The sequence below is a fragment of the Vespa velutina genome, chromosome 1, assembly GCF_912470025.1.
Source record: "Vespa velutina chromosome 1, iVesVel2.1, whole genome shotgun sequence".
Taxonomy (NCBI): Eukaryota; Metazoa; Arthropoda; class Insecta; order Hymenoptera; family Vespidae; genus Vespa; species Vespa velutina.
The window spans coordinates 12,753,241-12,768,895 of record NC_062188.1 but is presented as its reverse complement, the minus strand read 5'-3'; the positions used below and the strand labels follow the sequence as shown (position 1 = coordinate 12,768,895).

The 15,655-nt window shown below is 29.5% G+C and overlaps 1 protein-coding gene across 2 annotated transcripts in view; it reads right to left on the bottom strand.

Annotated features, from left to right (window-relative positions):
• The window catches only part of LOC124953222 (sorting nexin-27), a 16,494-nt gene extending 1,126 nt beyond the window's left edge, over positions 1 to 15,368 (bottom strand). Inside the window, exons 1-6 of one of the 2 annotated variants that reach the window (XM_047504282.1) lie at positions 12,468 to 15,368; positions 4,145 to 4,282; positions 3,827 to 4,051; positions 3,189 to 3,738; positions 2,793 to 3,074; positions 1 to 2,682 (exon numbers count right to left, since the gene is read on the bottom strand). The exon at positions 1 to 2,682 is cut by the window's left edge and continues 1,126 nt beyond it. In XM_047504282.1, coding sequence (XP_047360238.1) covers positions 2,614 to 2,682; positions 2,793 to 3,074; positions 3,189 to 3,738; positions 3,827 to 4,051; positions 4,145 to 4,282; positions 12,468 to 12,997 — 1,794 coding nt within the window. In that variant the 5' untranslated portion in view covers positions 12,998 to 15,368 and the 3' untranslated portion in view covers positions 1 to 2,613. Of the gene's footprint in view, positions 2,683 to 2,792; positions 3,075 to 3,188; positions 3,739 to 3,826; positions 4,052 to 4,144; positions 4,283 to 4,392; positions 5,084 to 12,467 lie in introns of those variants that run through there. The other variant, XM_047504293.1, reaches the window with a different exon arrangement.
• Positions 15,369 to 15,655: the final 287 nt, after the last annotated feature.

Here is a 15,655-nt window from a genome sequence, read left to right as displayed (position 1 = left end):
ACACTTCCTATATTATTTTTATAAGTTTTACAATATAAGTTTCGAAAATTATTCTCTATCCAATTTTGCCAATAATAGATACGTATGTGCACGTGCATACGCATATGTGTTTACAGTATATTCGGTTAAGTATGTAAATATATAATCTATATCTATGCATGTGTAATTAACAGACTGTGTGATAATCCTGTGTATATATGTGTATATATATATACATACACATACGCATACATACATACAGAATTATCACATAGTCCATTAAAGAAAATTTTTTCAAATGAATAATCTTACAAGAAATTATTATATATTAAGCCTATGAAATAATTTCGTGTATGCATACTTACTAAAACCGAATATAATATATTATATATATATATATATATATATATATATATATATTCACGATAATTATTATAATCAACATCATCACCATCATCGCATAATCAACTGACATAGCTACAACTATAATTACTCGTATATTTCTGCGTTCTCCTTTTTTTCTTCTCATTTACATTGATATATTTATCTACCTACAGCTATTAACATTATTGTTACTATACTCTCGGGAACGTGTATGTATAGTCCAACAAAATTTCACATCGCTCAATTCTACATTTCTTCTTTCATATCATTCACGCGATGCATTCTGCATAAAGTTTAAAAATATTAACGACAATTATTTGTGGTGTGTTTGTGTTCATAAGCGTACGTGTTTATGATAATGTATACATATATATGTATTTATATGTATATAACATGTGTTCACTTCTTTATTTTACATATACTATAGTCAAGACTATATTCGAACGAGAAACGTTTGAAACAATACAACAAAATATGAATGAGAAATAATAATGTATGAAACTGTATAACGATGCGCACAAATTAATGGTTCATAAAAATCAACTAAAAAGAAAAAAAAACAGCTTTAAATAGTTTATCGTTCGTATCTGTCGTGACAAAATATGACGAAGGTGCACCTAAAAGTTGTCCTCTCGTCGAAAATAATATTCCTTGTATTGAATATATATATTCTTAATTCTCTTATTATCATCATCATTATTAATATTAATATTATTGTTATTATTGTTGTTATTATTATTATTATTATTATTATTATTATTATTATTATTTTTATTATTATTATTATTATTATTATTATTATTATTATTATTATTATTATTATTTAGCAACTCCTCTTATCAATAGTACTATTTAATGAGTATTGTTAATCACCGAAGTACTGGGGAAAATATGTACCTTGTTTTATGTCAGGCGTGCTCCATTACTCTCTTTCTTTTCTATTTTTTTTTTTTTTTCTTCAATTAATTTTACAACGTAATATTTTTATAATAATTCAGACATTTACTTTAAACGCGTAGAACGTATAAATAATTCATTAATTTAAAAAAATAGGCATCTATAGATACAATGATGTTAAACTGTGAATCTTTTGATCTTTCAAAACATACATCCGTTGGAAATATTTCATTTCATTACATTACATTACATTACATTTCATTTCATTTCATTTCATTTTTCAACATATACAAGGTGATCACGAATGAGTAATGGAATAATATATGATTCAAATCGAAAATGTTAATTAATAACTTTCCAACATTTTCGATCATTGAAGAGACTTCGCATGGAATATCTCAAAAATTTCAATAAGCTTTCAGTAAGCGTAAAAATTTAAATAAAAGCACATTGAAATTTGAGAGATAGTACAAGGAGGTTTAAACTCGAACGAAGCACATAATACTTTGTTTGTTAAGTCAACGAAGAATATGTAACGCTTTTGTAAAAGAAATTTGAAAAGAAAATAATATGTATATTTTATGTATGTATGTATATATATATATATATATACTTACATGTATATTAGGCTAATAAGAAGGAACAATTTGTAATTCGATTGTTTCTGAAACGAGAAATCGAATTACACGTTCTAGGAAATAACTTATAGGCCAAATCATATACCGACACTAGGCGTTATTTACGTTCTCTCATATTCATTCATTTTTTACCCGACGTCGTCTTATATAATTCCTTTGCATTCCATTATTAACGCGACAGTATAGATAAAGTGAAGATAACAGATCTTACATAAAAAAAAAAGAAAGAAAAAAAAAAGAAAAACGAAAATATAAAAAAAAATAAGCACACAAAAAAAGAAAAAGTATAAGAAGGAAATACTATTCATTTGAAGTTATATAATTCTTTATAATTTCTTCTAATATACTATTGCAAAAAAAAAAAAAAAAAAAAAAAAAGGAAAAGCAACACAAGAAGACATTATAAGGTTCGAATATTATATTATTCGAACGACGTGTATCATATATGGAAATATATGATTTATAAGATTCGTGTTAATAAAACGAATATATATTTGTCTAATGTAAATGAAAGAAAAGTGCGACATTGTTGATATGATAAATGATATTTCGTTCAATCGCACTCTATAAGTTATAATCCTATCGAATGTCCAGGCTACGAATCGATCGTCGATTATAGATGATCGGTATTTAAAGATTAAAGAATACAAAAGGAAAGAAAAAAAAAGTAAAAAAAAAAAAGGAAAAGAAAAACGTATTAACGACGAATACTGCGTCATTCTCCGGGATCGTCCCACTTTGCCTCTTCTGCTATTCGATCGAAGCAATCAGACAGAAAGGTATACTGCGAAAAAGAAAATATCAGAATAATTAGATCGCGATGAACGAACAAACAAAAAGAGCTGTCGAGTCATACTTCCGTGAATAATTTCAGTTCGTCTAAGAGAAACTTACATAAGGCGTGAAAACTTTCAACCAACGTGGCGGCCTATTATCTTGTCGAATATATTGAAAGCAAAAGGCCATGCCTTCCTCGTCTACCTCCCATCTGGTTATAGTATTCCATTGAAATTCGACTACTTGAGATTCTAAGGTACCATCCTCTTTCGCTGCATGTAATTTGAATGCTGCCATGCCAATTGCTGCGACAACATGTCCTTCCTTCCTGGAGTCGCAAGCACAATGTGGAAAAACAATATCGCCGTATCCACTCAACTCTCTCGCCAATTTTAGATACTATAAAATGTATAAGAGAGTCCCTTTGCATTAAATATACATCGGAATAAGTTGTATAAAACTTTAAGCCGATATCCATCGTAAAACCCAATACATTGATAGACTCGTTATTACCTCGTGTTTTCTAGATGCATCCTGCAGGGCCTTCAACTGATACAATCGCTCACCGGCGCTAATGTGTCCCCTGTTGACCTCATCAACGGTCTGCCAAAAGATCCACGTCAAGGCCTGCTCGCTAAGAGACCTATTTACATTGAACAACCACCTTCTTATCGCTAGGCACGTCGCACTCGCCGTCGAGTAATTCTGAATATAAAGTGTGTGCGGGTGCTCGTGAGGTTGAAGTTTCCTCTCGAAATTGTACTCGACTATCTCGAAGAGGTAAAAATACTTGGCGGTTTCCGAATCAAGTCCGACTCTACTACAGACCGCATCGTAGACATCCTTGACCAAAGCGGCTTTCGCGACCGTCACAGTAACGACCTCGCGATCAGGTAAGAGAACCTTTAAGTCAACCGCTGGACCTTGATCGCCGTCCTCGTCTAACCTATCGGTTAGAAATTCTTGCATAGCATCGCTCTCAGCAATTACACGTACGGCACAGACTTTTTCAAGATATTGTTCTAAACCTCGTCTTCTGGCATCCAATTGCTGTTCCGTCAATCTGTTAAAACATTAATACATATAGAAATGATAGAAAGATAGAACAGATACCAGCAATAAAGAGAAATCGTTGAATACAAAGAGCTTACTGAAAAGGCCATTTTCCAGGTAACTTTGGAAAATTAAATCCAATAAATTCCTTTTTCAGGGCCATATGAAGGGCAGCGAATTCGCGATAACGTCTAGAACACAAATGCCTTCCGGCCATATGTACGTTGAAAACAACGTAACGTTCGTGTTTCCTTTCACGGACATGATAATCCGGTACACTAATGGGTAAGGATCGTTTTTCGCTGTAGTCTATTGGTGGATAGCTAGATAGTGAAATAAAAAAGATTATCAGAGGATACATTTTTGCATGGATAAATAACTTTTGTTAAAAGGAAATGACAAATATCATTTTTTACCTTAGATCCTCACAAGGTTCTAGCCTTTCAGCCTCTTGCGGTGTCACGGATATCACCGTCAACGTCAGTACGTCACCACCAGACTTTATCAAGTCAACGACCTGCTTGTGAGTGGCACCCTCGACGTTCACGTTGTTGCTAAAGAGAAGAAACAAAAAAAAAGAAAAAAGAAGAAAATAAGTGAGAACGAAAAAAAGAAGGAGAGTCGTTTGTTACCACTCTGCTAACTTTTCCTACGGCCTTCTTACCGGGCCTTGAGCGAGTCTTTTAATTGGATTTCGGGATACAAGTTCGCGTGTTGTCTCTTACGAATCTCCAACCATTCGCACTGCACCGCCGTAATATAACACGTTAACATTATTTTTTTTTTCCTTTTTCAAGATACGTCGTCCGTTTAACAACTTCGAGAATTATCCTCTTTCAAAAAAAGAAAAGGAAAAAAGAAACGTCTTTCAAATTTTCTTTTACTCTCACGAGTCACTTCGTAGCAAAACACAATGCGATCGGCAACGTTTCTTCCTTTGATTCATACGTTTCAAGAATGAACAAACACACAGGACATATAGGTGATCGGCCTTGTTAAACAAGCTTTGAATTCCAATAGTGAAAGGATAACCAGGATTGGTTACTTTCGGAGGCACGACACTCTCCTCGTTCTTTCTCTTTTATGAGAGAAACTTCAACGTCCACTAGCAACTATTGCTTGGTTTAACAACACTCTTGATTACTCGAGAAGTATGATTTAGATATTGACTTTCATGAGTAAACGAAGAGTGAAAGGAAAAAACAAACGAACTAAAAGTATAAATTGCGCGAAAAAAACGAAAAATAAATTAAGAAAATATTCGTGATTATCGTAACATCGAAAAAATTAATCGTCTTGAGCCGTTTATAATTCAATTCTTGTTCGTATAAACAAACCAATTGTACTTATATGATATATATTAGTATATTACTTTCATCATGAATACATACAATCACATCATATAATTTAATATAGTATATTACATACTTTAGTATTATATATATATATATATATATATATATATATATATATATATATATTAATATATATTAATATAGCATTAGTATATAAGAATAATTTTTATATTATACAAAGTATAGCATATTATATTATACTATACAGTAGTACAGTATAGTATAACTTATACTTAATATACTATAGTATATTATAATTTATATTTAAAATCCAGAGAAAAAATTCTTCAGATACAAAATAAGAATGAATTTTCTAATCCGATTAAATAAAGTGAAACTTACAAAATACAGACATATAAGTTTGTTACTTGAAAGTTACATTAAAATTACAAGTTATAGAAAGTTAACACACGTATTACACAAATTTTATCATTAATTCAGGTCATCGTTATAAACTGATCATCGTTACTTCTGAAAGAAACACGCACTACATGAAGTTAACATTCCGTATGTTTAGAAATGATTGCTGAAACGTCAATCGTTCACCCACTAACAAGATAACTCTTTCGAAAATTATATTCCTACCGATAACACGGTATCGGACACTTTCCCCGGTTTTGAACAAATTATCTCAGGGAAAATAAAACGAGCATTTACAAATAATTGATAATTATTAAACGATAACTCGTTTGACCCTCTTCCTTATTGGTCCGATATCAATGATAATATATTAATTAATATATAAATTAAATAATATGTTATTATTATCTTTCACTTACTGGTCGTTATATAGAGAATTAATTTTGGTCGTAAGTTTTTATCTTTAGTTGTATATATTTTTTTATTATTTAATTTCAACAACTATGTATTCACTTTTATACTTGAACAAAAATGTTTTCAAATAGATTAAAAAAGGTACGTATTTTTGTTCGATAAGAACAAGTTAACAAGGAAGTGAGATAAAAATTTAGTCGAACAATACTGAATAACCATCGATTGAACTACAATTTAAAGTAGTATAAGGTCTATAATGGGTATTAATATTGTGTCTTAAATGATCTAATATTAATGTTGCCGATACGACGGAATATCGTTCGTTATTAATTTTGTTCATTCTTTATAAGCCAATTTTGTATTGTGTTTACAAAAAAATTATATAATATGTGAAAGTTTTTTTATTTAATTATTAAACTAGTAATTATATTAGAATTAGTAGAATTATACTAATAATACTAATAATAATATTAGTATAAATTATAGTATAGTATAATTACACTAATACAGCAAAATAATATTTACATAGTATAATCACTTCTACTAATACTTTTAAGTTACGTAGTTTTATATATATATATTATATATATTTTATATTTATATATATATTTATATATATAAATATATATATATATATATATATATATATATATATAAATTTATATATATAAATTTTTTAAGTTTTATTTCTTTATAAATTAAACAATGTTACACTCCTTTAACTATAAGTTATAAGTTATAAGTTATAAGTTATATCCAGTTGATTATATTAAATATATTATAATTACTTATAGTATATTAGTATACAGTAGTATATAATATATAAGTAGTTACACTATGTTAAATATAACTTATACTAAAAAAAATGTAAAAAATTGTTTAACTCATAAAGAAATAAAACTTAAAAAATATAGATACACGTATAACTTAAAAGTCACATAGTATTAGAAAGAAAGTTATATATTTTTGCCTAATATTTATTTGAATTTCATTTATTTATAAATCATCTTAGAAGTATATATTATATATTTATGTTGTATTAATTTCTCGAACATATTACTTAGACGATCCTATGGAAAATAAATAATCGCTAAAGTATTATCCGCTTTAAATCCATCGTATAGACGATTATATTTTTATAACGTCTATGCGTCGGACGGCTCGTCAAAAAATCGTCTAATTAAGAAGAGACAAAAGGCACGTACACACACACACACACGAACACGCACACATGGTGCTCGATCGAGCACGTTCGATCGCTATTAATAATAAATATCGATTGCTATTAATAAGATACGACAGGATCACATCAGAACGTGTAGACCACAAGGAGAGAAACAATTATATTTCAGTAAGTGTGAGAGTAACAGAATACCACGAGACTCGTTTAATTCGCGGTTAATGTTCGCTTATCACGTCGAATGGATTCGATTTCTGAACTAAGTGGAATGAAAGCAATTTAAAAAGGACAAAAGACAGAGAGAAAAAAAGAAAAAAAAAGATGGATGAATAGATGGATGGATGGATGGATGGATGGATGGATGGATGGATGGATGGATGGATGGATGGATGGATGGATGTATGTATGTATGGATGTATGGATGTATGGATGGAGAGAGAGAGAGAGAGAGAGAGAGAGAGAGAGAGAGAGAGAGAGAGAGAGAGAGAGAGAGAGAGAAAGAAATGAAATTCCACCAGAGAGAAGAAATGAATTTCTTTTCTCACATTTTTATCTTTCTCTTTTTATCATAGCTTATTTTTTTTTTTGTTATTACCTTCTATCTCGATGCAAAAATATAAGATAAATAAAGGTAAAAGAAAAACAATGGACAAGTCAAAAATATGGTATGTATGCATGTTGTAATTATATACACAGGAATATATTTATTTTACATTATTAAAAATTTGCATGATACAAGTCTCTTATAAATTTCATAAAGAATTCTAAGTTTTGAAATAAATATGAATAAATATGAAGAAATTTATGTGCTATGTTTCAAGATATTTATATATATATATGTTGGTTGTAATTACATGTGTATGTATGATTTATTCTATATTATTAAAAATGTCTATGGTGCAAACAAGTCTTTTATATATAATAGATAAAAAAACTCTGAAATTTTTAATTAATATGAAGAAATTGTTAAGTAAAGTTATTAATTAAAAAAAAAAAATAGTAGTGATTTTTATTGAAATAATAAAATAAAGCTTTTAAATAATTTTTGATGAATGTACGCATTTATATATTATATGAATGTGCGCATCTTTGTATGTGTAAGTATATATTGACTTTTTCGTAACTATATTAATAAAAAATGTAAAAAGCGTTCATTTTGTATTTATAACTTCAAAAAATCATTTCTCTTCTTTAATTCACCACATACTAGACTGATATTAATACATCTAATACATGATCAGAGCTCTTTGCTCAGCCTATAAAAAATTATTGAATTTTAAATAACGTGGAAATAATTTTATTATTAATAATTAGCTTACTTAAAAGCGAGGAGATATCAGTGACAATCGATAAGTGAATTAATTGACCAACTTTTATAATAATGGTGCCATTTTTTAATTAAAATCTTTTTATTTCATATTTATTTCTATATCATTCGTTTCATTGATAAATTAATTAATCGTTCAAATTTATGCAATTAACAAGTTGCACACGTGGAAGCCTACTGAGAACTTGGACTGAATTTAAAGGGGGGTAACGGTAACTAAGCGCGTGACTGCGTCCAATGTCGAATATCCTCAAGACTTGAATCGATCTTATGTTAGACGAACCTTCCTATATTGATTATATTCAAAAAGTTGTCATTTTGTTCGAACATGAAAGTTAACAAAAAATTATTATTTAAACAGTAAAGGATGAGCCCAAAAATTCTTGGATAATTTAAAAAATCAATTCCTCCTTTTTGAAACAATTAGATCGATTTTTTTTTTTTTTTTTTTTTTTGTTTTTCAAATTGTAAAAGTCTTCACAGTTCCAACTTATAAAAGTACAAGCCTAACTACAAGCCTAAAAAGTCTTGAACAAAAATACTTGAATTTTAAAATCATCTAAGAACTCGTCCATTTAGAGACCTTTGATCTTCTCTGTACTATACTCTAGTTTAATCATTGTATTGTATATCCAGTCTAAAAATATATTATAATTTTAATGAAACGTCATAATTATATAAAGAACAAGTTTTCGTGAGGAACTCGAGTTCTCTACATAAATGAGAACTCGATTGTCGAGTTTAAATTATTATTCCCGACATTAAATTATTGGATAAATGATTTAATAGGTTAAAATCATTCTTCAAAATTTTTGTGCAAGTCCTTCATATTACCTAAATTTTTAAAATTTTTTATTATTTTTTCTTCCGCAGTTTGAAAACCTTTCAAGATTTTTTTTTCTACTCCTCGTGATTGGCTAATTATATCTAAATTAAACTGCATAAATTAAAAATTGTTTTCATTTCTCCTGTTCATATTATTATAAGAAATTTTATCATATAATATACACAAATTTATATAATAATATATTGTTATATTTGTATTTATCTAAACTATAATATCATGATAGCAAAAGTACGTGGATTGATTAAGAAAAAATCATCGATGATCTTAAAATCTTAGAAGAACGAGTTTGAAATGAATTCCATGTCAATTAGAATCTTCATTTGAATGAAACAATTTCTTTATATGACATTTTTAATCATATAATAAAGAACAAAAGAAATATTTCATATATTCCTGTTAAATGAAACACCCTCTGTGTGTGTGTGTGTGTGTGTGTGAAATATACGAAAAAAAGAAACTTTCTATGTTACTTCGTAACACCGACAAAGCGAGAAATTGCAATATCGTGGACGAACTCGAGAACGAACGAAAAAGATTAAAGGGGATCAGCATCGTTGAAACGACGACAAGAACGATGAGAGAGATAAGATCAACGAACAGAATGATGAAGTCTGTTAACCCCTCGCCTGTATAGAACGGATCGCAAAATTCCATTTGATTGTCCGTGTCGTTAAGATCGATTAGTCGATACATAGATTTTTAACGCGTTCTTTTTGCTGCCGTTTATTCAAGATCGTGCATAGGGAAAATTTGATGTACATAAACTCATATGCAATTTGCACTGATAATCATGCTTAGAGGAATTCTCCATCTTGATCACATATCATTTATATATATATATATATATATATATATATATATATATATATATGTATATATATATATCAAGATAGATATATATATACATATAAATCAAAAAATAATGAAATATGATATATGAAAATATATATCATAAATTTTTGCTTACACATTACAAGAATATTTGTTTACAGTATAAAGAATAGATAATTTTAAAAATCAATTACTTATTTCAGAAATTTTTTAAACTTATACTTAGATTTGTAGTTTTAGAAGTTTAGCTTGTAGCTATACAATCTCAAAAACAAAGGAAAAAAAAATAGTCCAAAAAGTTCGGAAAATATATAATTGACATGTAACCTTTTGCATATCCTGTATTAATTAAATTTATCACGTTTTGATTATAAGCAAATTTGTATTTTCTCGATTGTTTACAGAGTAAATTAATTAAGTAAATTAAAATGAAGATGATTATACAATATTAGTAAAATTAATCACCTTATTAAATCAAACGTATTCGAAAGTTAGATTATTTAAAAAAAAAAAAAACCAAAAATTATATTAACTGATTACTAGAAATATGTCTTATAGATCATTCTAAATTTCTTATGTTTAAGTTAAAAAGCTGCGATAAAACATTGATTTTATACAAAGGTACTGTAATAAATTCCTTCGAAATAACAAATCAAATTTTAATAAAACGTTAAAATATTTTTGTAAAATTATAAAACTAAAGAAGATCCAATAGAATTTAATATCGATTATTTTAAAAAGAATACAGGGTGTCAAATTAATAATTAATTACATTATAAACTTGGAGAGATGAGAGATATTTAAATTACAATAAAAAAGTTATTAAACAACGAATTCGAATGTTCGAAATTTTTATTTCGATATGTTTCTCATCAACGAAAGGCTATTAATTTTTCCGCAATAAAAGCCGAACAAAACTAAACTAAATTAAACGAGAATACAAACGTAAGGTTGACAAGTCCGCCTATCATGGGCCGCTCGTCGGCGATATTCGATACAGATTTGATACAGCATAACCAGTAACAGTGGGAGGAGACTCTCATTTTACACGCTGATACCGCGTTTGCTTAGAAATAAAAAGAAAAATGAACCATGAACCATGAAATAATCCCATTTCATGCTTCTAAAGAAAAAAAAATTAAATAAAAATAAAAATAAAAAAAAAAATACATATAAAAAAAAAAATAAAAATCACTAGATTGGTCATACAAATTTAACACTTATTTATTTATGGCGATAAATCTTCTTCAAATAATCCACCATTTTTATTGAAACCAATTCGATTTCTTTCTTTCTTTTTCTCATTTTTTTATTTCATTTTTATTTTGTTTTTAAATATATATATACATATATATACATATATATATTTTTTTTTTATAAAATCTTTCATTCTTTTGACAGTAGTTGAATAAAACTGTCGCGAGCTTTACATAATGATCTCGCCCTTTTTCTTTTGCGCCTTATGGATGGTTATATAATAAACATATATAAAACGTCTAATAACATTTAGACATTATATAATAACACAATGCCATTATAAGCGAAAGCGACCGTTAGGTTCAAATAAATGCCGAAAAGATTCCACGGCCACTTTCTTGGCTTCCAGCCAAAAGAACGAATATCAATTGAGAATGTATGATAGATTGTCCTTTAGAGTCACGGAACATTTATTTCATTCATAAATTCTTTTTTCCTTTTTTTCTAACATCGTCCTAAAACTTTGATTTGATTTGAGTTAGCGATACGAGCAAAAAAGGGGAAGAAAATCCAAAGAGAAAGGATGTAACGACAAAGAAGGATTAATTTCCGAGAGCGACATTGAAGAACGATTGAACACCAACTTGAGAGTAGCAGGGACGACTCTTGCAACCCGTATTCGATCGCTACTCTCTCTCTCTCTCTCTTTCTCTCTCTCTCTCTCTCTCTCTCTCTCTCTCTTTCTATCTTTCAAGGAAACTACTCTCTATAGGTTGCTTCACAAAGAAGAAGAGTTTTCTGCCTCCCTCTTTCTCTCTCTCTCTCTCTCTTTCTCTCTCTCTGTCTCATTTCTCTTTTCCACTCTCGTTCACTCGCAATGGGCCATTTCGGGCTGAAGTTTCGCGTCGTTCGTCGTCGGCCGATCGTTAAGTCCCGCAAACGAGATAAAATGTAGAGAGAGAGAGAGAAAGGCACAAACACGCGCGCCATTCGATCGTGCTTTAGATTCCTTCGTGAAATCTTTTAACTTTAAGAAGTACAAATTCTAATAGATTTGAAAGTACATTTGTACTATCGTATTTTGTTTTAATAAGATTTTATGGAACGATGAAAATATTCGATTTTTTGAGATATTTTTGAGAAATTTTTGAGAAAGTAATATAATGAGAAAGAGAGAAATATAATTGAAAGGCTAAATAAATAATATAAAAGAGAAATGAGTACTCACACCTCGAGTATTCGATCACCCTTGCGAACACCGGCCTTTTCAGCTGCACCTCGGGGTAAAACGGCACTGACGTGTTGCAAGGGTGCGTAAAGTTCGCCGTTGATACTTCTCAATTGTCCACCCTCGCTGACCTGACCTCGAACGTTGAACCCAAAGCCAGTCTCCGTTTTGTAGATGGTAACACATCTCGGTCCTTGTCCAACGTTTGGATTATTCATTTGTTGTTGTTGTTGTTGATTGACAAGATTATGTTGCGGCACTCGACCATTGTTGATCACCGTGTTCACCGCGGTCGTACTCGTCGTCGTAGTCGTTGTTGTCGCCGTCGCCGTGGTCGTACTCGTTGTCGACGCCATTATCGTCGTGGTCATCACACTCGTCGTATCGTTTATAGGATGGACGCTCGCGTTCATTCCGCGAATACCGTCCTCCTTAACCTCAGATCTCGTTCGGCGTTGCTCCTGCTTCTGTCGCTGTCGCTGCTGCACTTCTTTTTCCTCCTCCTGCACCTCCGAATCACGATCCGCCATCTTACCCTCTGGCCGCCCATTGATGCGCCGCTCTTGTACCACCGCGCACCGTGAGAATGCGCTGTGCGCCTGTGCGCCATTATGGCAGTGCGACAGAGACAAGCTAAGTTTACTTGGATAATCCCCCCTCCCTTCTTTCCTTCTCTCTTTCTCTTATCCCCACTCCTTGATATTTCAAACTTGTTTTTCTGAGAGAGAATATGATTCGATATAATAATATTCAAATGATATTTCTTAACTCATGCTTATTCTCTCGTTATATTATCTGCTTCTTTTTAAAAATTATTCCAAACGATATTTACATTTACTTTTACCTACCAGAGGTAACGGATTCGCGAACATGATTGGATGACAAGCGACACGATTGGTGATACTCGTTTATTTCAAAATGGGCGGGAAAATGAAATTGAATTCAATTACCGAAGGTAAAGAAATTTTTTTATATGTATAACTAACAATAAGTTCGATAGTGATGCATGATAGTGGAAAAATTCTTTGTCATTTTATCAATTCTCTCTCTCTCTCTCTCTCTCTCTCCCTCTCTCTTTAGATTGAATAAAATTATGAGCTATCGGATTCTTTCTAATCTAAAAAGTAAAAAATAAAAGTATACATACAGAAGATTATTAAATTCATTTTTGATAGAGTATATTTCATAATACAAAGATACTACTTGCAAAATTCAAATTTTCTCTAAAGATTCTAATTTGTTAATTGCAATACAATTTCTTTGCATCGCCGCCATTCATCAAATTTGAGAGAAATACTCAATAAATATAATACGTCGCTTTTTCTTCTAATTCAATCTAATTAATGAGAATATAGATACGTACGTAGAAATAAATATGATAATATTCGAAGGATAAATATTCTTCATACGTGAAGAAAACTAAGACAATTTCTTTTTCTTGCATTTACCATTTATATCTGTAATATATTAAATAATCGTTAATTTTTTTAATACAATTATATGCGATGATAAATTAAAGTCATCGTATTTACAACTTTTTTCTTTTTCTTTCTGTTTTCTACCAATAATTATTTCCTCTTCGTCCAACATTTTCTGTACTTTTGTAATTTTCTTTTTGTAAATTTTCTTTTTTTTTTGGTAACCATCCTTATTCGGATATCAAATTCTATCTTGAAAAAATTAATCAAACATATTCTATAAAACGTTATGATTTTTCGAGATGCGTGTTTTCAAAGTAATCATCCGATATAATCGGATATTCTTCGTATTGATGCGATTTATTTTTGCAATAAAAATCTCGATCCTAAGATTTCTATGTATGTATAACTAACAAACATGACTATAACCCATTATAAAATGCTACGCAAATCTAATCCTTAACGTGGAGAAATGAATACAATTATATATATGAATGTGTACATATATATATATATATATATATATGTATATATATGTATATATATATATATATATTTCAATCGCCGGAATGAGAACATATATATTATTTGAAAACGTAAAAGATCTCATCAATAATTTAGAAAATGTTCATACATTATTAATTATAATACTGTTGTGTGTATGTGTGTGTATGTGTATGTGATTAGAGTCATAAGCTCTCTCTATGCGACTTTTAATGTTCACGAAGAGACAGAAAGAAAAAGAAAAAGAAACAGAGATAGGGACAGAGAGAGACAGACAGAGAAAGAGAGAGAGAGAGAGAGAGAGAGAGAGAGAGAGAGAGGAAGAGAGAGAAAGAGAGACATAGAGAGAGAAAGAGAGAGAAAGAGAGAGAGAGAGAGAGAGAGAGAGAGAGAGAGAGAGAGAATAAATAGAAAGGTCTATACACATTCTACTTGTCCCCTCATGTATTATAATACACGGAGACATTGATACCCGTTCCGATAACATTTATTTTACGTACAGATTTCCATTGATTTAAATCTTATTTGTAAAGGTACGAAGAGAGAAAACGAGTAAAAATGTGTAGCAATGATGTTGTACTTTACGTTCTTAATAAATTTTAAGAAATCAAAAGAATTAAAAAAAATAAATAAATAAATAAAAGAAAAAAGAAAAAAGAAAAAAAAAGAAAAAACAGAAAAAAAGAAAGAAAATGCTAAATCAGATTTCACATCAGATTTTCGAAATCGTTCTATCGACGATATTTATCAAATGTTTTGTTACTGTTTTAAACAATGAAGAAAATAAGAATGTTATGCGATAAAAATCTCAATTTTTACGGCTCCGATATGTGCGTATATACATCGTAAGATAACTTGCAATAAATAGATATCTAATAGAAACAAATAATGTTGATTCTAATAATAATAATAATAATAATAATAATAATAATAATAATAATAATAATAATAATAATAATAATAATAATAATATTAATATTAATATTAATATATATATAATATAATTAATAATAATAATAATAATAATAATAATAATAATAATAATATTAATAATAATAAGGATGAGGTTTTGGTAGACGCATTTTTCTTTCCTCCATATTCCAAATGATAATAATTATAATGAACGTGTACGCATCAATAAAATACTTTTGTAGATTATACCCACGTGGGGGTGGGGGGGGGGGGGGGAGGAACGTACGTTATATATCAAAACCGCTAAACTTATTTGACTAAATATTCACGACCGATACACAGCATTATTTATGT